This window comes from Choloepus didactylus, chromosome 22 (genome assembly GCF_015220235.1).
Source record: "Choloepus didactylus isolate mChoDid1 chromosome 22, mChoDid1.pri, whole genome shotgun sequence".
Taxonomy (NCBI): domain Eukaryota; kingdom Metazoa; phylum Chordata; class Mammalia; order Pilosa; family Megalonychidae; genus Choloepus; species Choloepus didactylus.
This window is the reverse complement of record NC_051328.1, coordinates 44328000-44354265: the sequence shown is the minus strand read 5'-3', so window position 1 is coordinate 44354265 and position 26266 is coordinate 44328000. Positions and strand designations below refer to the sequence as shown.

Sequence of the window (26266 nt, the reverse complement as noted above, 5' to 3'; positions counted from 1 at the left end):
AGAATTCTGAAAGCAGCAGAAGAAAAGCGATCCATCACATACAAAGGAAGCTTGATAAGACTATGTGCGGATTTCTCATTAGAAACCATGGAGGCAAGAAGGAAGTGGTGTGATGTATTTAAGATTCAGAAAGAGAAAAACCGCCAACCAAGAATTCTATATCCAGCAAAACTGTCCTTCAAATATGAGGGAGGGCTTAAAATATTCTCTAACAAACAGACATTGAGAGAGTTTGTGAACAAGATACCTGCCCTACAGGAAATGCTACAGGGAGCACTACGGACAGATAGGAAAAGACAGGACTGAGAGGTTTGGAACACAATTTTGGGTGATGGTAGCATAGAAATGTAAGTACACTGAGCAAAGATGAGTGTGAGTATGGTTGAAAGAAGACAGTTAGGAGCATGTGGGACACCAGAAGGAAAGAGGAAAGATAAAGACTGGGACTGTATAACTTGGTGAAACCTAGAGTGTTCAACAATTGTGATAGAGTGTACAAACATGTTTTTACATGAGGGAGAACAAATGAATGTCAGCATTGCAAGGTGTTAAAAATAGGATGGTATTGGGGAAAAAAATACAATCAATGCAAACTAGATACTGTAGTTATCAGAAACTTTGTATTATGCTTCCTTTAATGTAACAAAGGCAATATACCAAAGCTAAATGCGTGTAAGAGGGGGACGTAAGGGAGGGATGTGGGACTCTTGGCATTGGTGATGTTGTCTGACTCTTTTATTCTACTTTAGTTTAATTCTGTCTTTCCTTTTGTTGCTTTTTAGCTGTCATGTTTTTTTTTTAATTCTTTCTTTTTCTTTGTGTCTCTACCTTCTTTGACTCTTCCCCCTTTGTGGAAGAAATGGAGATGTCCTTACATAGATCGCGGTGATGGTGGTGAATACATAAATATGTAACTATACAGGGAACCACTGATTGTTTACTTTCCGTATGGTAGGTGAACAAAACCGTCTTGAAGAAAAAAACAAAAATGGGTTGATGAAGAAACCTTGAGGACACTACACTGAGTGAAATAAGTCAGACACATAAGGACAGATATTGCAAGGTCTCACTGATGTGAACTAATTATAATATGCAAACTCATAGACATGAAATATAAGTTACCAGGATATAGAACAAGGCTAAAGAATGGGGAGCGGTTGCTTATTATGAGCAGAAGGTTCAACTAGGTTGAACCTAAGTGTTTGGAAGTGGACAGAGGTGATGGTGGCATGTTATCGTGAGAATAACTAACAGTGCTGAATAGTGTGTGAATGTGGTGGAAAGAGGAAGCTCAGAGTCGTGTATGTCAGCAGAAGCAAAGTTGGATGTTAAAAGATGGGAATGTATAAAACAGTGAATCTTGTGGTGGACAATGTCCGTGATTAACTGTACAAACATTAGAAATCTTTTTCATGAGCTAGAACAAATGTATGATACAATAACTAGAAGCTAATAATAGAGTGGTATATAGGGAAAAAATATATACCTATTGCAAACTGTGTGTTACAGTTAACAGTATTTTGACATTCTTTCATCAACAGTAACAAATGTACTATACCAAAACTATGAATCAGTAATGGATGGGGTGGTTAGGGGTATGGGAGGATTTGAGTTTCCTTTTCCGTCTTTATTTCTTTTCTGGAGTAATGAAGATGTTCTAAAAATAGGAAAAAAAAAAATTGTGATGATGGATGCATGGCTTTATGATGGTACTGTGGGCAATTGATTGTGCACTTTGGATCTTTGGATAATTGTTTGGTATGTGAACAATCTAAATAAAATTAAAGGAAAAAAAAAGTAGACAGTAGATGAATCAAATCAAGTACTATTTCTTTTAAAAATAGTCATATAGATAAACCTTTGTCAAGTCTGATCAAGAAAATAGAGAAAGGTATATTTATAAGTTCAGAATGATGAAAAGGTATGACTCTAGATTTGAAGGGTTTTTCTAAAATAATTTCAGAGAGTTGTCCAAGTAGTACAAAGTATTCCTACATAAACCTTCACTCAGATTCCCTCAGTGTGAATATTTTTCAGGTGTGCACACTTGTTCTCTATGTGCATACACACAGACCACACGCATGGACACACACAGATATGCACCTGTAAACACACAGGCACACACGCATATTTTTTGAACCATTTAAGAGTGACTTGCAGACATAATATCCCTTTAGCCTTAAATAATTCTGCATATGTTTATCTAGAGCAAGGACATTCTCTTGCATAACCACCATACAGTTATTAAAATTGAGGAAACTTCATTTGTTTTTGGAGCTGAGTAATGTTTCATTTTATATATATACCCCATTTTGTTTTTCCATTCATCAGTTGTTGGACACTTGAGTTGCTTCCATCTTTTGGCAATTGTGAATAATGCCGCTATGAACGCTGGTAAAAATATGTTTTTTCATAACTTTTGACAGAGGAAGGAAAGAACACAGTTTTTAAAAGTTCCCGTTTCCCTAAATACCGCCATAGAAAGTGAGGAAACTAATTATTCATAGCACTTCTGCTTCTTGCTATGCCTAATTGGCTGTTACCAGATAGAATTTCTTGCTGAGAACAACTGGAAAATCTGGGTAAAACATCTTTAGAAGCCTTACCTGTGACAGCATCAGTGCATCATGCACTCATGCAGGCAGCAAAGGGGCCTGAGTCCCTGAGATGGCAGGCCTGGGAGGCTGCCCCAGCTGCACCCTGCTTTCCCCGAGGCTTGGCCCAGTGTTCTGCCGGGACCCTGAGTGGCCACGGCTGTCCTGACTCTGCCCAGCCTGAGCTTCAGGGGGCTGTTCGGTTTTTCCTAGACAGTGTCAGAGGTCAGGTGAGCGCTCCGCAGTCAGGGCTTTGCTGATCACCTTGATGTTTGGCTCTGCTGGTGCCCTGGGTGAGAACTGCCATTGTCTTTTGTGGCTGATTACCATTCCTGAACTTTCCCTAACAATGTGAAGGGGCTGCAGATGAACTATTTGATGGTGATTATTTTCAGTGCCAGTAGCATCCTGTCCCTGACGCCCCTCATTTGCCAGCTGGTGCAGCTAGGGCTGCTGTGAGCCGAGCCTTAGGCAGTTGCTAGCTCATTCTCTCTGGCCCAAGCTTCCTAGCACAGTGAGTGTTGAAGAAAGCGAGCTAATCACAGAAATGGAATGCAGTCCAGTTAAGCTGCACTTGTGTGTCCCCAGCTGCCCCAGCGTGCAGGCCGTGGCAGCCTGGCTCTGCTGGAACCTCCGTCTTCTGTGTGAGCAGATAGAGGTGTCTCGTCAGGACACGGATGTCGCCAGTGCTATGCTTTCTGGTGAGTTCCTGGGTGAAGGCGACTCAAACCAGTGGGGATGCTTTTGGTTGCGAAGCACTCTGGGGAGCAGTTGGTACCCTAACACCCACTGGCTTGGGGATCCCTGTGGCGATGGCGGGAAGTCAGGCCGCTGGACATCCAGATGTTCCTGGAGTGGCCCCTGGCTCGCGCTGTCCTCCCTGCCCTTGGAGCCTGCAGATCCCACCATCACCAGCATTCCCTGAAGCATGAAATGTGCGGATAAATGAAACAGTAGATGAGAAGGGGGTGTTCTCGGTGGCTGCTGGGCTTTTTCCTTTAGAAGAGATTTATTAACTTTCTTGGTGGAGTTAGCTGTGTTTTTTTTTTTTTTTTTTAGGAGTGATTTGGAAAGTATAATGACTTTTTTTTTTTTTCAAGAGAAAAACCATCAAATTTGAGTACTTTCCTTTTTTTTTATTTTTTTTATTAAATTCAGTTTTATTGAAATACATTCGCACACCATACTTTTTATTTTGAAATACTTTCAAACTTAAAGGATAGTTAAAAAATAATATAAACCCTATACAGAGAACTCCAACATACCCTATTGCCCTGGATACCCAGACCCACCAACACTGACATTTTGTCATATTTGCTATATCGTTTTCTCTCTCCGTCTGTCAAGCAGTCCATCTGTCCATCTGTTTACCTGTCTGTTTATTGTGTTAGCTATTTATGATTCATGTAATCTGGTCCCGGATGGTTTAAAAATCTCAGTCTTTAGAATACATTTGAATTTTTTTAAGAAGGTGCTCCATAAAAGCATACTATGGTGAAACCATAAATAAAATGCTTTAGCAGTTCACCATTTTGGGTCATTGATCCTTAGACAGAAAATCTTTATTTTGGTCCTCTCAATTCTAATCTTTTAAAAAGATGTGAGTCCATATCCTACCTTGTTCCCCAGAGTAGGGTATTTCCAGATCCTTTTTTAAAGGATGTAGGAGATTGGGGTGTGGATCTTTGGGACATCCCTTGGAAGCTATCTTGTTTTGCTTGTTTTAAGAGAAAGAAATTGTTAGTATAAATTTTATTAAAATTGTTTCCCTTTTAAATAGAATGGCAAGAAGAAAAATCTGGGCAGATCAGGGTTTTGGCTGGTTAGGTTCTGATGAGTATTTGCTCCAGGCAGTGACTCAGCAGGGGTCGCCTGCTGGGGTCCGAGTTGCTCCCCCAGCTCCCCAGGGGCTCCCCTCCACCGCCCGGGGCTCCCCTCCGCCCACTCACGGGGGCACCTCCACGTCTTCCCTGAAGCTCTAGAGGGATGGTGGGTGTGACAGTAGCTTTGAGAAACCATAGTGTTTGCGAATACTTTGCTTTTGTGGTTTTCAGATTTTGTGCGAATATTCGTTTTGAGGGGATTTCAGGAAAACTCGGATATGAAGAGAAATGTGGAGCACGAAAAGACGCCCCAGGTAGGAGGGAGGCAGAGGCCGCTGTGAGCCGCTTGTCCCTGCCTCGTGGCCCACCTGGTGCTACGTGGAGCCCCCTGAGGGCCGCAGCCGTGGGTCCAGTGGAGCGAGAGAACGGAGATGACACATCTCTCACCCCAGCCCCGGGGTCCAGGCTCTTCAGGTGGGACCTGGCTCCACAGTGTGAACTCCGGCTTGTGCTTCCCTGACAGAGGGGAAGGGGGAGCCCAGACGGGAGGGAGCCAGTGGCCAGGCCCGGCAGCCTCGGGCTATTCCAAGCTCTACTTCCAGGAAATTCTGGATCCCACCTTTTTGCTCTGTCTGGGCCCCCTCAGTGCAGAGAGAAACTGTTCCTAAGAGGAAATTTAAAGCTGTCCCGGCCTTTGTTAGAACTCTTTGCAAATTTCTTATTTTACTAATTGTCTCCTTGATCATGCCTGAGTGACGGTCCTTTGTGTTTTGTTTTCACAGATCGCGGCCGCTGTGCTGGAGAGGATGTTGGCTTGTGAGTTAATTGCTCAGTGCCCTTTGCTTTTTGGCAATTCCAGCAGTTTCTGCCCTTCCGTTGGAAGTATCCCACCTCTGTGTCCTCACCCTGTGCGTCCTGTGCTGGACAGCACCGCTTTCAGCTGTCATTTAGTAGCAACTTGCCCTCCACTCTTCCTGATTTAATGGCTTCATATTTAATTTGCAGTGCTGTGAAGTGTCACTGGTTTAACTAGGCTCATGAGGGGAGCATCTTGTCTTTATGTTTCAGTAGCTGTAAAGGCTCAGTCTTTGGTACCAGAAGGCACTCGGCCGCCTCGAGGGCCCTGTGCCCCTGGGGGTGTGTGGGAGGCGAAGCTCCCCGCAGAGAAGTGCTTGAGGACCGTTTCCGATGGCTGTTGTGAGTCTGGACGTGTGCTGGTTTGCATTGGTGGATGTCACGCACAGGGGAAGGACTGGGCACTGGTCAGTGCGTCCTGGGCGGCCCGGGCCGCCTCTCTGAGGCTCAGCTGTCAGTGTTGCAAGGAGTTGTTTGTGTCTTGAATATCCTAGAGAAATGAGAACATCGTACAGTCTTGCTGTTTGTAAGAGTAATTTTTCTCTATTGTTTCCTATTTTTAATTTTTAAATTAATGTATGTGTTTTAGATGAGCACATAATAATCAAACTCTCCTCTTTCAAACTAATTCCAGTCTTTAAGTTGGAGACACAAGAAAGCACAGTTTGGGGGCAGGTATTTTTAGTTACTTGAAGATTTAAGGTGTTTAAGAAGGTGCTTGTGTAGAAAGTGTGTAGGGAGAGCACTGCTGTGGTCATGTCCTGACCTCACCTCACCTCGTCTGTTCCTCTCCTGTGTCAGGTGTGGCCTGTACTTCTGCTTTTGCTCAACGTTGGCTGCTTGGGGAGGGAGTGCTGTCTCGGGTGATCCACTCAGGTGTGCGGGCAACATCTGCTGAGGTGTGCAGGATGACAGTCACACAGGTGTGCAGGCAACAGTCACAGATGTGGAGGGTGACATTCACTCAGGTGTGTGGGCAGCAGTCACACAGGTGTTCAGACAACAGTCACAGGTATGGAAGATGACATCCGCTCACGTGTGTGGGTGGCAGTCACAGGTGTGCGGGTTGACATCTGCTTAGGTGTATAGACGACAGTCGCACAGGTGTGTGGGGCAACATCTCAGGTGTGCGGGGCGATGTCTGCTCAGGTGTGTGTGGTCTTCCCTGTATGTGTCACGGCCACACTGGTGTCTTGTGGTTCTTATGGGCAGTATGACAGTCGAGCCCGGGGGTTTCACTGACAGTGGCCTTCCCATGGGATGTGCTTTGTCCCCTTTGCTGAGGAAACGCCCGTTCCCTGGTGTGTGCCGATGCGTTGGCTGGTGTAGACCTGCTGGGTTGCATGGGCAGTGAAGACGCGGCTCCTGCCCCTGGCAGCCTGGGGCCCCCCACGGGCTGATGTCTCCTCTGTGCCTATCTGCCCTCAGTTGCACTCAACGCTCTGGCTGCCGGCGTCCAGGAGGGATCGTCGGCGCACAAGACCGTGAGACGCTGGTATGTCCTGGGTTTTCCTGCTGGAAGGGAGGGCTGGGTTGTCGGGGAGGGACCCCGATGCTCTGCTGTTGTGGTCGTGTCAGCTGGGACAACAGCAGACACATCCCAGCCCGCTGGGCAGCCGGGCCCCGGGCATCTCCACCTTGGAGCCCCTTCCCTCCTCCTGGGGAGTGGGACCCTGTTCCCGCCAAGCCCAGACCCCTGAGGGCTATCATGATGCCCCATCTGCTTTGTCCTCACATTGAGTCCCTCCCTGCTGTGATCGGGGCCCCATGGGCTCGGCCGGCCACCCCCTCAGTGGCTCCCACGCAGCTCCCCATTCGACCCCATCCTGCTGTGTTTGCTTCCTCTCCCTGTAGCTATGTGGAGACATGTGCTGAAACACTTGGGCTGGAGAAGAGACGTGTGGGGTTTTCTTCAAGGTCCGCTGGGGTGGGGGAGGCCTGAGGTTCGGTCTCTCCTGGGAAATGTTTCCCAGCATCTCTGGGCCTTCTGACTCCCCGTTGTTTATTTTCCTCCTGTGCACCACACTGACCCTTACCATCCTTCCACACATGCCCTGACCATCCTTCCACACCTGCCCTGACTGTCCTGCAATGACCCTGACCGTCCTTCTTCACCTGCCCTGACCTTCCTTCCACACCGACCCTGACCATCCTTCCGCAATGACCCTGACCATCCTTCCACACCTGCCCTGACCGTCCTTCCACACCTGCCCTAACCGTCCTTCCACACCTGCCCTGACTGTCCTTCCGCAGTGACCCTGACCGTCCTTCCACACCTGCCCTGACTGTCCTTCCGCAGTGACCCTGACCATCCTTCCACACCTGCTCTGACCGTCCTTCCACACCTGCCCTGACTGTCCTTCCACACCTGCCGACTGTCCTTCTGCAGTGACCCTGACCGTCCTTCCACACCTGCTCTGACCGTCCTTCCACACGTGCCCTGTCCTTCCACACATGCCCTGACCTTCCTTCCGCAATGACCCTGACCGTCCTTCCACACCTGCCCTGACCGTCCTTCCACACCTGCCCTGACTGTCCTGCAGTGACCCTGACCGTCCTTCCACACCTGCCCTGACCTTCCTTCCACATGTGCCCTGACCATCCTTCCACACCTGCCCTGACCTTCCTTCCCCTGTACGTCTGGCCCAGTAACCATCGGCCCATTTCTTCCTTTCCTGGGCTCTTCATGGCACACTATCCGCTTCAGTGATAGTAACAGCTCCTGTTTTTCGAGCGTCTACGTGAGCCAGGTATGGTACAGGGCACTTCATATGCAGCTTCATGCAGTATTTCCTGTGGCCCTGGACCCTGTGCCCGTGGCCCTGTGGCCTGTGAGGGAGGGTCTGTCATCCCACTTCACAGCTGGGGAGACCAGGGCTCTGTGAGGAACAGGTGTGCACTCGGCTGGGATCTGGCCCCCCTGTCTTCACTACAGGCTACTCCGCCCCTGGGTTCCACATCACCTGGTGCCCCGTGGCCCTTTTGGTTCTGGGTGCAGGTCCTACCCTTTCTTTTCCATATTTCTGGTCTCCTTCATGGCTCGCTCCCTGATAAGTGCTCCATGGTCTTTGTTTTCTTCCTTGCTGTTTTGTTTGGCCGTGCTGCTTAAAGCAGATACCACAAAATGGATTGGTTTTTATCAATAGGAATTTATTAGCTTACAAGCTTATGGTTCTGAGGCCATAAAAATGTCCAAATCAAGGCACCATCAGGCAATGCTTTCTTCCTGGGCTCTTCTGCCACATGGCAAGGCACATGGTGGCGTCTGCTGGGCTCTCCCTCCTCTTCCGGGTTTCAGCTTCTTGCTTCCATGGCTTTCTCTCTCTGTGTTCATCTCATTTATAAGGGATTCCAGTAAGAGGATTAAGACCCATCCTGAGTGAGGTGGGTCGCATCATAACTGAAGTAGCCTCATCAAAAGGTCCTACTTTTGGGTCCATGCCCACAGGAAGGGGTTAGCTTTAAGAACACGCTTTTCTGGGTACATACAGCTTCAAACCACCACACTGGTCAAGACTGGGCCTCTTCGGGTTCCATTTAAGGTTTGTGAGTCTGAGGGGCTTGGCGGAGAAAGTGTGTTCCACGCCCCTAAAGAAAGCATGTCCCTGGGCTGTCCCCGGCAGACGTCAGGGTTTTCCTACTTGGGAAGAAACGCCTTTCACGGACGGCTTCTCTCGTGTGTGGGAATCGTGCCATTGGTGCTTCTGCTGCCTTTGGGCCTAGAGGCTTCTAGCACATCCTCCTCGCCCCCTTCTTCTGTGTTCTCAGGGTCACCATGTTCAGTGGGTATCTGTACTGCAGTGTGGCTCCGGCGGATTCTCCAAAGAGGTTCTTCCGCCACACCCTGACTCAGATGCTCACCCATAACCCCGTGCTGACAGGTAGGCCTTGCCGGCTCCCAGGCTTCCGCAGCGCAGAGACCTCCACACCACGCTCCAGGGCGCTTGGCCCCGTGGTGCTGACGCGTACTTAGGGGCTGAGTCTCCTTGGTCTCTGTCTATCATATGATCTCACGGATATGAAATAATAAGAATAAGCAGATGCATGGAGTAGAAACTAGAGTACAGGTTACTGGGGACGGGGTGGGGAGTTAACGCTTAAATTGTCAGTTTCTGTTTGGGGTGTGGGAAAAGTTTTGGTAATGGATGTTGGTGGTAGCACAATATTGTGAACATAATAGCACTGAATTATGTCTTTGAATTTGGTTAAAAGAGGAAATATTAGATTGCATATATATTATTAGAATAAAAATTTTTAAAAAATCCATAAGATTGTAGGACAAACAGTGAACCCTAACGTAAACTATGGACTGTGGTTAGTAGTATAATTGTAATAATATTGTTTCATCACTTGTAACAACCATGTCACACTGAGCAAGGTATTAATAATAGGGGGTATGTGGAAACTGTTATCTGCATGATTTTTCTGTAAACCTGTAACTTTTCTAATTAAAAAATAAATGAAAATAACCTTTCATTTCAAAGTAGCATGTTCTCAAAAAGAAATTTAAAAGAAGAATAGAAAGAAAATAATTACCACCCATTTTGCCAAACATAGTTACCATGCTGTAAACACCACGCCTTGTTTCAGTAAGCTCTTATTCCATGAACACTTCCTTTGTGCCATCACAGAGCTTTCTTCAGGACATTTTAACGCCCCCCGTCCTGTCCCACCCAGCAGCACCCATAGCTGACGAAGCTGCTCCCACGGGCAGCACACTGCAGTTTCCCACTTTTTAAATGAGGCTGAATGACCACTCCTGCCCACCAGCCTTTCTCCAAACCAAAGTGTTCCGAGGTGGAGTTGCCGTGGGGCAGGGATAGGTGTGAGCCCTTCTCCCTCTCCGAGGGGTGAGTTCACCGCCTCTGTGCTGGCGTTTTGTTGTTTTGACAGCATCCTCACCGTGATTGGCTTATTAACAGTTTGAAGTTTAAAACGTAGTTGGCAAGAAAATATAGTAACTGGCAAAGGATTAGTGTTTTTATTGTATAAATAACTTGAACAAATTGATAGAAAGAAATTTAAGTCTCCAATAGGTAACTGGACGGAAGACAGACAATTTATAACATAGAAAATAATTAATCAGGGAAATGGTCAACTTGACTAATGAAGGGGAATGCAGATTAAAACAAGGTGATTTTTGACATTGAGTTTTAAATGCAGCATGTTGGTAACCGAGTCGACTTGTCTGTTTTCTCCTGCGTGAAGTGTCCGATGCCGTCCGCATGCAGAGAGAATGGAGCTTTGGGCGCGTCCACCCCCTGCTCACTGCCTGGTACTGCAGGGTGAGTGCTCCAGGGTGGCTGTGCCGCCGCAGCATGCGGCGTTGGCATCCGTGGACTCTGGGGCTTTGTGGTTTCCAGTCCTGTGGACAGACACATGGCCGTCTGCATCTGCACCATGGCCTCAGATTCTGGAGATGGAGCTGGGCAAGGCACTACCTCCCCTGTGTTCATCTCTGCAGTGAGGATTCCCTTACCAGCCCATGCTAACCAGCTATGGGGAGGAGCGAGGCCGGTGGCCAGTGTCCCTGGGAGGCTGTGTCCGGCCGAGCTCACACCTTGGAGGGGCGGCTCCCACTTGAAAGGTGGAACACTCTTACTTTTAAAGGGAATGGGCACTTTGTTTCAGCTCTTTGTGTTGCTGAGCCCAGAGGAGTTGGTCGGCCTTTTGCAAGAAGTTCTGGAAACACACGAGGTCAACTGGCAGCATGTGCTCTCCTGTGTGTCTGCATTGGGGGTCTGCATGCCGGAGGCATCACAGCTGGTCAGAGGTGTGTGCTGCTGGGGCCCATGGTGTTCCATGCATGTGACTGTGCACACATGATCACATGTGTGAGGTGTATGCGCATGTGTGAGCACGTATGTGTGTGCAGTTGGCGGACTGATGCCAACAGAACGTAACCTCCACTGATGCAGGAGGCCTGGGCATGTCCATTGAAGCCTGTGGGGGACCAGTAGGAGCTGAGGGTCCTACCCTAGGGCTTTGGTGTACGTCCTGCAGCCTGCAGCTCAGCCGCAGTGTCGCCAGCCCAGCACTTGCCAAACGCCCCATTGCTCACCCTCGCCTAGTCAGGCTCTCTTTAGCTGCCAAGAGTGTGTCAGCACTGCATGGAGATACCAGAGCTTGGGGGTGAGCTGCTGCTAGTGAGTTAAAGAGCATTTCCTTCACGGCTCCTGTAGGTGTTTGGCATGCTTCTGTTGTCATGCAGTCTTCTGAAAATTGGTACTGGGCAAGCAGATTCTCCCAACCAGAGTACTTGATTGCCCGACAGAACTCGTACGCCTTGTTTCTCCTGGACGCCCACTCCAGCTGTGACTGTTATGTTCTCCCTAGATTGGGCGGCCCGTTTGCTGGCCCGTGCATTCGAGAGCTATGACCGAGACAGCTTGGCCACTGCTTTCCTGGTTGTGCGCCAGGCTGCTCTGGAGGGCCCCTCCGTTTTCCCATCATATGCAGACTGGTTCAAGGTGAGTCACCTGGGCAGGCCTGTGAATAGGGGTTCCCACGCTGCACAGAAGCAGGAATGTCCACAGAGGAAGGTGGAAGGCCCTCTGTTCTCTGATAATTTCTTTGTGTTTACTGTGGGACTTAAATTTAACCTCTTAAATCTATAACAGTCTTGTTTTTCTTTGATACCAACTTAACTTCAATAGAACACGTAAACTATGTTCCTATACTCCTCCATCCCCCCACCTTTATGTAGTTCCTGTCAGAAATTGCCTGTTATACATTGAATCCAAAACCACTGATTTGTCATTAGAGGTTATATATTTTATATCCTGTAGGAAGTTAATAGTGGAGTTACAAATCAGAAATTACTGACTTCTATTTGTATTCTGTTGTGGTCGGAGAATGTGCTTTGAATATATTCAGATTTTTTTTTTTTAATTTATTGAGGCTTGTTTTATGTCCCAGCATATGGTCTATTCTGGAGAAAGATCCGTGATCACTAGAGAAAAATGTGTGTCCTGATGATTTGGGATGTAATATTTTATATATGTCTGTTAAATTTTTCTATATCTCTCTCTCCTTTCTTTGTTTCTCTGTCAGTAGGGTTCCCTTTAGTTTCTGAAGTATGGCAGGTCTTTTATTAGCAAAATCTCTCAGCATTTGTTTGTCTATGAAAAATGTAAGCTCTCCCTCAAATTTGAAGGAGACTTTTGCTGGATAAAGTATTCTTGGTTGTAAATTTTTCTCTCTCAGAATTTTAAATATGCCATTTCACTGCCTTCTCGCTTCCATGGTGGCCGCTGAGTAGTCACTACTTAGTCTTATGTTGTTTCCTTTGTATGTGGTGAATTGCTTTTCTCTTGCTGCTTTCAGAACTTGCTCCTTCTCTTCAGTATTTGACAGTCTGATCAGAATATGTCTTGGATTAGGTTTATTTGGATTTATTCTATTTGGAGTTCACTGGGCATTTATGCTTTGTGTATTTATATTGTGTAGAAGGGTTGGGAAGTTTTCCCCAACAATTTCTTTGAATACTCTTTCAAGACCTTTACCCTTCTCTTCCCCTTCTGGGACACCAATGAGTCTTAAATTTGGACATTTTATTTTATCTGTCGTATCCCTGAGTTCCATTTTTTTTTTTTTTTTTTTTTTTCCCCATTCTTTCTTTTGTTTTTTCATTTTCCATTCTGTGGTCGTTGAGGACGCTGAGTCGTTGTTCAACTTCCTCTTATCTTGTATTATGAGTATCCAGAGTCTTTTTAATTTGGTCAACAGTTTCTTTTATTTCCATAAGATCATCTATTTTGTTATTTACTCTTGCAAGTTCTTCTTTATGCTCTTCTAGGGTCTTCTTCACGTCCTTTATATCCTGTGCCATGTTCTTCGTCATGTCCTTTATATCCTGTGCCATGGTTTCATTGTTTGTCTTTAGTTCTTTGATTAATTGCTCCAAGTCCTGTGTCTCCTCTGATCTTTAGATTTGGGTGTTTGTGTTTGGGTTCTCCATATCATCTGGTTTTATCATATGCTTTAAAATTTTCTGTTGTTTTCGGCCTCTTGGCATTTGCTTTACTTGATAGGGTTCTTTCAGAATATGAAAAACACCTATCTCTAATTTGTCAGATCTACAGCTTGGTGGCGTACACTTTGTCTAACTAACCAGCAGGTGGCATCCACGAGTCACCTATTCCCCTCAAGTCAGTTCTCCCCAACTTTGTCTTTGTGGTGTGTGGGGGTCTGATTCTTGTGGGGTTCAGTTGGTGCACCAAGTTTGGGTGTGTTGTTGATGCTTTCTACCCTGGATGAGGTGCATGTGTCTGAGCAGTTAGGGAGGCAGGGCAGGTTTAATAATCAAACCTCCCAGGTGTTTCCGGAGATTTAAGGCTGTTACAAGAGTCTAAGCCTTCATTTCAGTCTCGCCACAGAGTGTCTCTGCCGCTGACCCACAAGTCCTTGGTATTGGTGTAGGGTCCCTGGGATTTCCGAGTGGGTCCCCTATCCCTGCTGTGCTCTTCCAGGACCTCTGCTGAGGGAAGGCTGTGCCACGTCACAAGTGCGCGCCGGCCTCCAGGGAAGCCCTGGGCCGCTGGGCCGTGCAGGGGCGTTTTCACCCTGCTGTGAAGATGGCTGAATGGGACGTGTTAATTCCCCCTTTTCACACAGCTCCGCCTTCCCAGCTCCGGGACAATTAGCTGTGTGTGCACTAAAGGCCACTGTCCACGGCCGATACTGTGGCTTGTGCGTGGCACTGTGGGAAACACTCTTGGCGCGGCTCTGAGCTATGGCTCTGTCCCCGGGCAGGATTGTCTCCAGCCCGCTGGGGAGATATATGCATGGGGTGCGGTTTCTTTCTCCTTTTGGCTGCCCTCTATCCCCCTGGCCCTGAGACAATGAGGAGCATGTGTGGGGAGGGCTATCCTCCACACCAGACACCGAGGCGTTGCCTACAGCCTGCTCCTGCCGTGCTTCACTGTGCGGTTCTCACTGCTGTATCTGCAGCCACTCCTGGTTTTTTTTTTTTAAAAAGAACTAGTCCGTCTCCAAATGCCAACCCATGGTTTCCCCACACCGCAGCGCAGCTGCTGGACTTCCCTCCAGGTTACTCCCTCGTTTCGGAATATAGACTCCTGGTTTCACCAAATGCAAGGTCCCTGTGGATTTAGCAGACCTTGTCCGGCTGGTGGATCGCTGGAACTGGTGTTCTGGGTCACTTTCTGGCTTTTATCTAGTATTTTTCATGGAGATGTTTTTTTTGCCCTGTCTCACCTAGCGGCCGTCTTAGGTTCTCCTGGAAGGCCTTCTAGAAGAGTGGTCCTAACCAGGAGCAGTGAACAAGCTTCACCCGATAGTCTCTGTGTCCTCAGCAGCTTCCATCTGGGGACACGAGTCGCAGGAGCAGAAGCAGCCCCTGGCCCTGGGTTTCTACCTCACCTGCTTTTATGAAGAAATGAGTGAAATCAGGAAGGAATGAAACCAAAGTTGTTTCTTATTGCAGAATTACTGAGTGTCAGTTATTGTCTCATGAGTGTTGCACAGTTCCTTCCCTTCTGCTCAGGTTTGCTAGAGCTGCCGTTATACAAAATACCAGAAATGGATTGACTTTTACAAAGGGCATTTATTATGTTACAAGTCTACAGTTCTAAGGCCATAAAAGTGTTCAAACCAAGGCATCAACAAGAGGATACTGTCACTGAAGAAAGGCCACTGGTGTCCGGAACTCCTCTGTCAGCTGGGCAGACATGTGACTGGCGTCTGCTGGTCCTTTGCTCCCAGGTTCTGGTTTCAAAATGGCTTTCTCCAAAGTGTCTCTGGGCTTCTTTCTCTCTTAGCTTGTCCGTCTTAGCTCCTGTGCATCTTTGCTTGTTCTTCCAGGGTGTTTCTCTCTAAGCATCTGGGAGTCTTCTCTTAGCTTCTCTGGAGCAAACTCTGGGCTTCATCTCTTAGCATCTCCAAACATCTTTCTATCTGCACCTCCAAGATCTAGGTCTGTGTGGGCTCTTAGCTTCTCCCGGGGGCAGACTCTGGATTACATATCTTAGCTTCTCTCCAGAATGTCTCTCTCAACTTCTCTGAGCTTCTCCTCTCCGTGAGCTCTCATAAAGGACTGCAGTGAAGTAATCACTGGGTGGGTGGGGTCACACCTCCATGAAAATGATCTAATCAAAAGGTCTTACCCTAATCAAAAGACTAATAAGTCTGTCCCTACAAGATAGCATTTAAAGAACATGGCTTTTCTGAGGGACGTAATATATCCAACTAGGCACACCTTCTTCAGAGACTTCTTAGATTTTTCCTTTCTCTTGTTTCCCACAATATTGCCCCATGTTCTTTCCTGACAGCGTTTATTCCTCTGTGCCCTAGAGAGGGTTTTTTAATTTTTATTTTTATGGTTATAAGAGTTTAATAAGTTATAGTGGCACCTTTCAAATCAGATGGCTTATGGAATAAATGGTGCTGTGATAATGGGTCATATTCGGTAAAAAAAAATTTCTTTCCTTCCAGGCCTCCTTTGGGAGCGCTCGTGGCTACCACAGCCGCAGCAGGAAGGCGCTGGTGTTCCTCTTCAAGTTCTTGTCGGACCTCGTGCCCTTCGAAGCCCCCCGGTACTTGCAGGTGAGCTGCTTTTTCCCGGCAGTTTCACGTCTCCGTTCTCCTCAATCCAGGGACCATCTTGCAGGTTGTCCTAAAGTTGGTGGCTGTTCTCCCTCCCAAAAAGTTCCTGGTTATCCGTTGAAGATAAGACAACAGGAAGCATCAGTGCAGACACACAGTGAGGGAAAGTGTATCTGGTAGTGAAATGCCCAGAAGCTGCCTGCAGACCCCTCTTGGGGACGGGTCAGGATGTCGTGATGCCGTCACAGGGAAAATCACGCAGCTTCAAGCAGACGTGCAGGTCCCTGAGCACTGGCGTGCTGACATCCACCCAAGTTGGGCAGGAAAACCGGGGAGAAGAATCTGGAAACTGCCAGTGGGTGTTACTTCTGGGGAGTGAGAGAGCATTGGAGAAAAACAGGATTTTCACGTTTTATTTTATGCACTTGTGTGGAGCTTAATATTTCAGTATTAAGTGTTAATTTTTTGATAATGCCTTCCTTAAGCTTTCTTTTCCAGTAACACAACTTCCTTCTTCGGGGGTGGGACACTTGGAACTTGGAAAGAGGAATGTACCTGTCAGCCGGTGAGAAGCAGACATGTGCTCTCAAAGCCTCTGCGACCCTCTGCAACCCTCCCTCCCTGGCCCAGGACTCTGGGCTTCTCATCCTCCCTGTGTCCGAGGCTGAATTTAGCAGTCCCTTGAGATCAAGAGGTGCCTGGTGAAGAGAAGTGGGAATGCTCGGTCCCACCTCTGTAGGTCCTGTCCGGGGCCCCATCCTGGCCTCTGGGGGGGGCTGTGGCTCCGAGACCCTGAGTCTTCCTTGTCTGACTGTCATTTGACCCCTTTACCCAGACAAGCGTCTCTGCCATGGAACGTGGCACCCTGCCCTGATGTCTCCTTCCTTCTTTCCTCTTACCCAGCGTTCTAGTTTGCTAGAGCTGCCGGAATGCAGTAGGCCAGAGGCGGGTTGGCTGTTACAACTGTAGTTACTAACTTACAGTTTACAGTTCTTAGGTCGAAGGCATCAGCAGGATGATACCTGGGCTCTGAAGACAGGCCGCCGGCATCTGGACGCCTCTGGCACCCAGGGCACGTGGCGGCGGCGGCTCCTTCCCTCCTGGGTCTCAGCTCCAGCGTCTGACTTCTCCGTCTGTGGCTTTTTCTCTGAACCTCTGTGGGTCCTCTGTTAGCTTCTCTGGGGCTTTTTCTGTCTTTAGTCTCTCATAAAGCGGTCCTGTAAGAGTATTAAAACCCACCCTGAATGGGGTGGGTCACATCTCAACTGAAATAATGAACTGAAAGGTCCCACCCACAGCAGGTCTGCACCCACAGGAATGATTAAAAGAACATGGCCTTTTCTGGGGACATCACAGCTCCAAACCAGCACACCCAGTGTCTAAAGGAAACCAAAGGGACCCCTCTGAGCTTTACTTGCAGTGTCACATGTGTGGAACCAGCCTCGAGGCCTCCTTTCTGTGCTGTCACCGTCTCCTTTGCTTCCGCCCTTCTCGCATCCAGAAGCTGCGCCGTCTGCACAAGGCGCCTCCGAGGGGTCACCTGGGCCCCTCAGGGGGGGGCTTGGCGGTGCCAGTAAATGGGCGCCCAGGCTCCTGCGGTGCTGCTGCTGGGGCCGAGCCCCACCCTCTGTCCATGCGCTGGTTTGCACCCTGAGGACGGCTGAGTTAGAATTCCCGTTAGCGCTGTTGGCCTGGAAAAGCTGCTGCTCTTGGTGTGGGGTTGAGTCTCTCCTTAGTTTCCTGTGAGCTCACTCATAACTAACCAGGCAGTTCCCTGCGCACGAGCGTGGAGGATGTTGGGAGTGAACCGTTGCCATCCCCTGGATTGGGGTAACCTGGCTGTGCCCCACTTTCAGGTGCACCTCCTCCACCCGCCTCTGGCTCCCAGCAAGTACCGGCTCCTGCTGACAGACTACGTTGCGCTCGCCAAGACGCGGCTGGCCGACCTCAAGGCAAGTCTGGGCCTCGCCACCAAGACTGCCGCTCAGTCGCCTACCTGCAGGCGCCAGCGCCTCTGCATCTCCGTGTTCCTCTTGTCTGTTCTCTAAAGGTTTCCATAGAAAACACGGGGCTCTATGAGGATCCGTCTTCGGGGGGTGACGTCACCGAGGTGAGGTTCCAGGTGCCGTGCGCAGGCCTTGAGGGCGGGTATCCATGTCCGTGCTCCGCGGGGCAGGCAGACGGGAACAGTCAGCTGCGAGGTGTTTGTTCGGGGACGTTCCACATTGTGTTTCGTCAGAACAAGGACAACACGTGGGGACGACATGACACAATGGACTTTTCCAGAGCTGGGGAAGGGTGATGTGTTCAGGCCTTTTTTGGAGATCTCCATTTTCATGGGGTGGTCAGTCAAACAGTGGGGAGGCCATGTTTTTCCAGGAATTATAGGAAAAAATGCTAGTTATGTAGACCAGAAGGGCAGAAGTCACATGGCATATGTACATTACCGATAAAACTACTCTTTTGTGTTTTTTGAAAGACCCTTTTAAGTTGTGAGTTGCTGGAGAACACTTATAGGTGCCTGATAAGTGTTAGACAAATATTTTTTAATCTTTCATGCAAATTCCATTAAAAATTATTCCTGTTCAAATTTCAGGAATTTTTTAAATGTCAAAAATTAAATGTTTGTTCCTTCCCACCTGGAATCTTCTTTAATTTGAATGCTTTATTCCTCTGGAGGGTACCACAGAAAGTGGAGGCAGGAAGATGCCTTGAGCCAGGATGGGGATGGGCAGAGACAGCTGGCTGTGGGATCGCGGCTGGAGACAGCTGCTGTGCAGGGCACGTCTTCTTCAGGGTGGCTGTGGGCAGGCCTCCCGGAGCGGCGCTGAGCTGTGACCTGGAGGCCTTCTTGTAGCAATGCCTGCTTTCTGAGGGTGTGAAACAGTCAGTGTCACCCTTTTCCTTGGTTTTGCTAGAGCTTAGAGAATTAGAGAATTTGTATGAATGTCCCAGTTTTTGTTTTTGTTTTTGTTTTTTTGTAATTGAAGAAAGCAAAGCCCACTGCTGTATTATGCATTATCTATTTTGGCTTTTGCCTTTAAATTGTACAGAGTTGAGAATCATTGCAACATAAAAACAGGGTGATGCTGACCTTCTCTGCTCAATTTCTTTTTTAAAAAATCTTTTGTTCTTTTTCCCTTTGCATCTTGTGTGGGCACCAGCCCCACAGCCAAGCGCCTCAGGATGTTGAAAAGGCCATCATGGTGTTTGAACATACTGGGAAGATCCCAGCCACCGTCATGGAAGCCAGGTAGGAGCGGGCTGTGCAGAGGACAACTTGACGCCAGCTGCGTCAGCCCCACCCAGGTCATCTCTGCCCACAGTTGGTCCCACCCAGGTCAGTCCCACCCCTGGACAGCCCTGCCCATGGGTGCAAATAGCTGCTCCCACAGTTGGCCTCACCAGCATCGGCCCCACCCAGGTCAGCCCCACCCATGGACAGCCCTGCCCACCGGTGCGAACAGCTGCTCTCACAGTCGGCCCCCCATGGTCAGCTCTGCCCTGCGATTAGCTGGGCAGTGCTTTGGAGGGTCATCTCGCCACTGTCAGCGCCATGTGGCTCTTCTAAAGTTCTTGTCTCATCTGTTCTCCAAGTCACTGACACTGGAGGAGCTGAGGGTGTGAACATCCCTCAGAGACCCTTCCCTTGGGTGGTGGCAGAGCCAGTCAAGGGCTGTGGGCTGTGTTCCTGTGAGGGGTTTTCTTCTAGAAAAGCTGGTGACACCCCCACCCCAGCAGTGAGTCTGTGGTATTGATGGGCCTCGTTCTGCAGCTCAGTAGTGAGGTGTTTGTTAATCTTTGTTGGGAAGCAGTACGGAGCCAATGCAGGGAGTGGAATGCCAGTGTTTCATTGTGTTTAATTTGGTCCCAAACCACCTTGAATTCTGGTTCCTACCAGCATGGGACAGCATTTTTCAGGTATCAGTTCTGAGAAGTGTGAGGTGATTCCAGTTCCCAGAACTTTGAGACCAACTCCAAAGACGGTGCTGGAGTTGGCCTGCAGTGACCCTGGTGGCGGGCCCAGGGAGCGCGGAGCAGGGCTGGGCTCCCTGGGACTCGGGGCTGTTGCCTGGACCAGCTGCTCTTGTGACGTGTCACAGAGTGGTGAAGAGGAGAGGGGTGTGGTGGAGCGCGTGGCAGAGAAGGTGCTCGGAGGAAGCACCCTCGCTCCTGCATCTGTTAAGGTCCCGCTGCATCTCTCACCTGGACGCACTCTTGAGGTGCCGATGTCTGCTCTGTGTTACAGCATCTTCCGGAGGCCCTACTACCTGTCTCACTTTCTCCCGGCCCTGCTCGCCCCGCGCGTGGTCAGTATGCTTGTCTCCAAGTTGTGCCTGGTCTGCAGGACGACGTTGCCTGTTGGCATCTCATGCGAGGTCCTCTTCCCCCTTACAGCTGCCGGAAGTCCCCGATCCCCGTGCGGCTTTTATCGAGTCCCTGAAAAGGTATGGAAGGGGGTGCCGAGGGCAGCTGCTCATTTCCGTTGGGCTTGTTAATAATGTTCCTTTGTAGAGAAATTTGTTTCATTGTATATTTTTTTTTAAATATTGGCTCAAAATTAGCTGGTTAAGATTTTTAAAAGAATATTTGTTTGATTCTCGGCATCACAATATAGCATCACTCTTTGGTCTGGGAATTAACGTAATTGGCACATAATTGTTGCGAGAGGGGAGAGTATAAGCCGAGGAGGGACGGGAAAGGAGACATGAAGACACACTGCAGCGGCCCAGCCTGTTTCTCCTCACTCGTTCGAGGGCCTCTCGTGGTAGAGAGTGTGTTTCCTCCTCTTTCTTGGAGGAAGTAGGAAAGTATAAATCCTGTTTTCCAGTGAAACTCTTGAGAAGGGACGGCTTTCATAAGGTGAAGGGACAGCTTTCATAAGGTTAACGGAAGAAAGAGCTAGGAAGTAAAAATAAGTTTTTCGGTCTTACCATAAGACTATTCTCTGGAACTCTTATTTTTATTTTTAATATGAAATGTTTCAAATATACAGAAGGGGGCAGAGACCTGTTTTAAAAACAGCATGCTCCCCCACTCACATTAATGTTTTGCCATATTTGCTTTTTTTATCCAAAATAAAATATTACAGATGCTGTCAAAGTCCCCCCAATCTCACACTCCTTTTTCTCTGTCCATGTTAACCATGGTTCTATTTTTATTCTTCTATGCATGTGTTTGTACCCATAAACAATGTGTGTGTGTGCCCGTTCATGTGCACACACCTCACAGTGTCATTCTGTATACTCTTAAACTTTATGGTAAGTGGAATCAGCATTCTTACAGTTTGCTTTTTCACTCATTAATGTATCATTTTGATTTATCCTCATAAAATTTGTGCTCTGGTACATGTATTTTAACTGCCATGTATGATTCTGTTGCATGACTGAGATCTGCCATGCGGCACATTTATGTGGAACACAGTCTCACGATACTACCGTGTGGCTGCACCACCTTTATCGTTCAGCTCCCCTAAGGGATCCTAGGTTATTCCCAATCTGTGCTCTTGTTATCAGTTCTTCAGTGAACATCCTTGGGTATGTCATGAAAACCCTTTTGAAATATGGAGTGAAATGTCCTTTTTTTCTTTTTTTTAGATTAATTTTAGAATGGTTGACTTTATTTTGATGAACATGGTATATCTTTCCGTTCAGGTCTTCTTTTAGTGGTGGTATTGTAATTTTATCTATAAAGATCATATACATCTTTTGTGGGGTTTGTTACTAGGTACCTAAATTTTGTTGCTATTCAAACAAATTATTTTTTTCTGTTGAATTTTCTGATTGGTTGTTGCTAAAGTGTAGAAACACCTTATCCAGTAGCTCTGCTGAATTCATATTTGTCCTCATAGTTCGTAGATTTTCTGTGTAGATAATCACGTTGTAAGAACAATTTGTCCCTTCCTTCCCAGCTCTTAAAACACTTCATTTTTGTTTCAGTGTATTGGGTAGAGCTTTTGGCATAACCTGGAATTTAGGGTAATAAGCTGATATCCTTATCTTACTCTTGACTAAAATAGAAATGATTTTGAAGTTTACCATTAATTATAGTATTTACTGTAGTCTTAAAATACTCATACAGGGGACTCTGGGGTGATGACAGAGTAGAGAGCCCCAGGGTGCAGTCCCTCCACCAAAACACTGTTAGACAGGCAGGACCTGTCTGAATCACAGGAGCTCTGTGCAGCCTCCAGGGAAGAGGCTGAGAGATTACGGTGAAGAACAGTAAATTGCTGTCTCCACTTGGCGGCTCCTGGCGCCCATCCCCACTCTTGTGGCTGTCGGCTGTGGGGTGCAGCCCCTGGCTAGCTTCCTGGTGACATAAAAGAACACAAAAACCCTCTTCCCCAAGAACAGGGCCTAGCTGATCACTGATTACGACTTTTGATTAGTGAATTCGGATTGCTGTGGGAATCTCAGGGCAGCTGTTGTTCCAGCCCGCCCAGACAAAGATGGCAGGAGTCGTTTTTTCAGTCCTCCCTGTCAGGTGCAGCGGCAGTGGAGTTCTAAAGATGCTGTGCTGCTGCAGTGCTGCAGGGGAGGTATCTGGGGCTGCATCTGCTGGGCAGGCGAGGAAAGCTCAGGATTGCAGAGCCATTGGACAAGCTCTTGGCGCCCCTCCTGAGCCCCTCCCCTGGGCACCTTGGCCCCCTTCGTGGGCCCCTGGACCTGTTTTGGCTGGGGACTGACTTGGGAGAGTCCTCTCCTGTGTGCTCCTCTTGGGGCTTTATAGTCACATTTATAGTCACGCTTTACCAAACTTTAAGGAAAATACAACCTATTGTATATTGATCACATTATAGAATGCAAAGGACCAGGAGAGAGTTCTGAAAGCTGCAAGAGAAAAGCAGTGTGTTATATATAACGGAGTCCCAATAAGATTGAGCTCCAATTTCTCATGAAACGATCATGGAGGCAAGAAAGCAGTGGGTTGAAATACTTAAAGTGCCAACAGAAAACAACTGACAGCCAAGAATTGTATATCTTGAGAGACTTTCTTCAAAAATAAGGGCTAGGCCTGGCGCTGGAGCCAGGAAGGCGCTGAGCTTTAAGTTAGGTGGATGCCGGCGGCTCCTTAACCTGAAGAAACACTTCCAGGGCTGCGGTGCCTGCACATCAGCGGCGGGTGTAAGTCCGAAGGCTGGGACCCAGCCTGAAGTATCTGCTGGTCAACAGATACTGAAAAAGAAAGCAGAAGTAAGAGAAAAAAGCAACAGTGGAGATGCTCGTCTTCAAGCAGTTCTTCAGACAGTAGAACATACAACTGAAAGAAAGGGGGAAGGGAATCAAGGTCAAAGTCAAGATCTCGGTCCAGAGATGTTCAGCATGGTTCACATTCTTATCTTAGAAGATGCATGCATTGATCAAGCAGTAGCTCTTCTTATGGCTCTAGAAGAAAACAAAGTCGAAGTCATTCAAGAGGTCGAGGGAAATCCTATAGAGTTCAGAGGTCAAGATCAAAAAGCAGGATAAGAAGGTCCAGGTCAAGACCTTGTCCACCTTCCCTTGCCAAAGCAGTGAAAGATCCAGTCGCAGAAGAACCCGTAGTCGGGAAAGAAAAAGGCATAAAGTCAGAGATGAGGAGAAAAGAGAAAAGGAGAAGGATAAAGGAAGGACGAGGAATTGCACAATATCAAATACAGGGAATCTAGAAGCATCAAAGCTGGATTAGAATATCTCAGCAGCTGAACAGGCCAAACCCAGATTACAGCTGCTTCTTGAAGCCCCTGTGAAAGCAGATGAAGCATTGAAAGCCAAAGAAAGCAATGAAGAAGCAGAAAGAAGAAAGGAGGAAGACCAAGATACCCTGGGAGAATAAGTAAAAAGAGTAAAAAGAAATTGAGGCTATTGAAAGTGATTCTTTTGTTTGGCAAGACATTCAGATCAAGTAAAGAAGTGAAAAAGTTGGTGGGACCTAGTGAGGTGATGCGTGCGGCCAGTGTCAGCAGTTGCTGATCTACCTAGTGTTGAAAAGAAAACAAACCCTAGCAGCATCCCCACCACTATCAAGTACCAAAGACAGCAATTCTCTGGCCCATCCAAATTTATTTACTGAGAGAGCTGTGGCTAAGGAAAAGTGGCTCAAGAGATTGCTTGCCCTCCGACAAGAAAGGCTAAGAGGAGGTCCTGTGGCCTAAGTAATACACCTATGATTGAAACAATGGTTACATTAGAAATCTAGGTTTCAAAAGCCCAATATTAACTTTTTTTCTTTTTGCATTTTTCTTTATTGTGAACTTTAACATATGTACATAACAGTGATGACTTTCAAAGTACTATTTAACAAGTTGTTAGCAAATTTCAAAGAACATTATGGGTTACAGTTCCACAATTTCAACTATTTCCATTGTAAAATATATATACAGAAAGATGTTAACTTTCAAAGTACAGCTCAACAAGCAGTTATATAGGTAATTTCAAAAATGTTATGGGTTATAGTTCCACAGTTTCGGCTCTTTCCTTATTGTGAAATATAGGATGTATACAGAAAGGTGATAACTTTCAAAGTACAATATCTGTAGAGAAAATGTCAAAGAATGTTGTAGGTTACAATTCCACCATTTCAGTTATTTACTTTTAGCTATTCTAATACCCTAGCATATAAAGATATATATTTATATTTGTATACAGTTTCAGTATTTGTAATCTTTGTTAAATCCTATCTTGTCTGTTGCTACCTCTTCCTCTCGTTTAATCGCTTTCTCCATCTTCAGGGGCGTCTAGTCAGTGAGCACCCCAACTTGTTCATATTGAAAGGGAGTGTTGACAGTATGGGGAAGGGGCCACATCTGATAATTGTTCTTAAAGAGGCTGTTGCCTCTGGGTTTTAGGACTTGTCTGGCATAGGAACACTCTGGTGGATGTAAGTCTCTGAGAGATAAAACTTAGTGAGTAAATCTTTTATAGAATCTCAGGTAGGGACCTAGGTATTTGGGGACTACTTTTGACAAGGGCGTGGTGTGCTGTGGCCATTTGGGGTATCCAGCTGGAGCTTGCATAGAGAAGCCTCCAGGATAGCCTCTCAACTCAATTTGAGATCTCTTAGCCACTGTAACCTTACTTTATTACCTTTATTTATCCCTCTTTTGTTCATTAGGCATTTTCAATCCCTCTCTGCCAGGGCCGGGCTCATTCCTGGGAGTTGTGTCCCATGTCGCCTGGGAGATTCATTCCCCTGGGAGTCATGTCCCTTGTTGGGGGAGGTGAATGAATTTATTTGCTGAGTTGGCTTAGAGAGAGAAAGGCCACATCTGAGCAACAGAAGAGGGTCCCTGGAGGTGCCTCTCAGGCATAATTATAGGAGGGCTCAGCCTCCCATTTACAGTCCTAAGTTTCACAGGAGCAAGCCTCAAGATCTAGCGGCTGATTGGGTTCCTAATTTCACGTAACGTATATTCAGTCCCAAGATAAACAGTTTCTCACTTTATCTTCAGTTTCTTCCAGTTTCTCCACACTCTCTTCAGCATTTGTAGTGTCCTGTTTGTTTGATGACAGCCATTCTGATTGGTTTGAGATGATATCTCATTGTGGTCTTGATTTGCCTCTCCCTAATAGCTAGTGAAGATGCACATTTTTTCATGTGTTTCTTTAGCCATTTGTATTTATTCTTTGGAAAAATGTCTTTTCATATCTTTTGCCCATTTTATAATTGGGCTGTTTGTACTATTGTTGAGCTGTAGGATTTTTTTATATATGCAAGATATCAGTCTCTTACCAGATACAAGATGTTTTAGTTTGCTAATGCTGCCAGGATGCAAAACACCAGAGATAGATTGGCTTTTATAAAAGGAGGTGTATTTGGTTACACAGTTACAGTCTTAAGGCCATAATGTGTCCAAGGTAACACATCAGCAATCAGGTACCTTCACTGGAGGATGGCCAATGGCGTCTGGAAGACCTCTGTTAGCTGGGAAGGCAAGTGGCTGGCATCTGCTCCGGAGTTCTGGTTCCAAAATGGCTTTGTCCTGGGACATTCCTCTCTAGGCTTCAGCTTCTCTCCAAAATGTCACTCTCAGCTGCTCTTGGGGCATTTGTCCTCTCTTAGCTTCTCTGGAGCAAAAGTCTGCCTTCAAAGGCCATCTCCAAAATATCTCTATAAGCTCCTCTCTCAGCTCCTGTGCATTCTTCAAAGTGTCCCTCTTGGCTGTAGCAAGCTTGCTCCTTCTGTCTGAGCTTATATAGTGCTCCAGTAATTTAATTCAGACCAACCCTGAATGGGTGGGGCAACACCTCTGTGAAAATTATCCAACCACAGGTCTTGTCCACAATTGATTGAATCATGTCTCCATGGAAACACCCAAAGGATTCCAAAATCTAATCAACTCTAATATGTCTGCCCATACAAGATTGCATCAAAGGTAGTGGTGTCTTGGGGGACATAATACATCGAACTGGCACACAAGGTTTCCAAATATTTTCTCCCATTGCA

At 47.2% G+C, this 26266-nt stretch overlaps 1 protein-coding gene and 1 pseudogene across 17 annotated transcripts in view; both read left to right on the top strand.

Annotated features, from left to right (window-relative positions):
• The window catches only part of FANCA (FA complementation group A), a 74889-nt gene that overhangs the window by 17281 nt on the left and 31342 nt on the right, over positions 1–26266 (top strand). For 11 of the 17 annotated variants that reach the window (XR_005213754.1, XM_037815505.1, XM_037815506.1 and 8 more), the window contains 14 exons: positions 3183–3295; positions 4649–4731; positions 5200–5233; positions 6701–6767; positions 9041–9153; positions 10481–10557; positions 10904–11045; positions 11609–11742; positions 15728–15838; positions 17695–17790; positions 17889–17948; positions 19003–19091; positions 20088–20148; positions 20237–20286. Coding sequence is in view for 14 of the 17 variants with exons in the window: in XM_037815505.1 (XP_037671433.1) it covers positions 3183–3295; positions 4649–4731; positions 5200–5233; positions 6701–6767; positions 9041–9153; positions 10481–10557; positions 10904–11045; positions 11609–11742; positions 15728–15838; positions 17695–17790; positions 17889–17948; positions 19003–19091; positions 20088–20148; positions 20237–20286 (1230 nt within the window). In the remaining 3 variants the exon portion in view is untranslated. The other 6 variants (XM_037815514.1, XM_037815512.1, XM_037815513.1 and 3 more) reach the window with 6 other exon arrangements.
• LOC119519042 lies at positions 22747–24065 on the top strand (annotated as a pseudogene).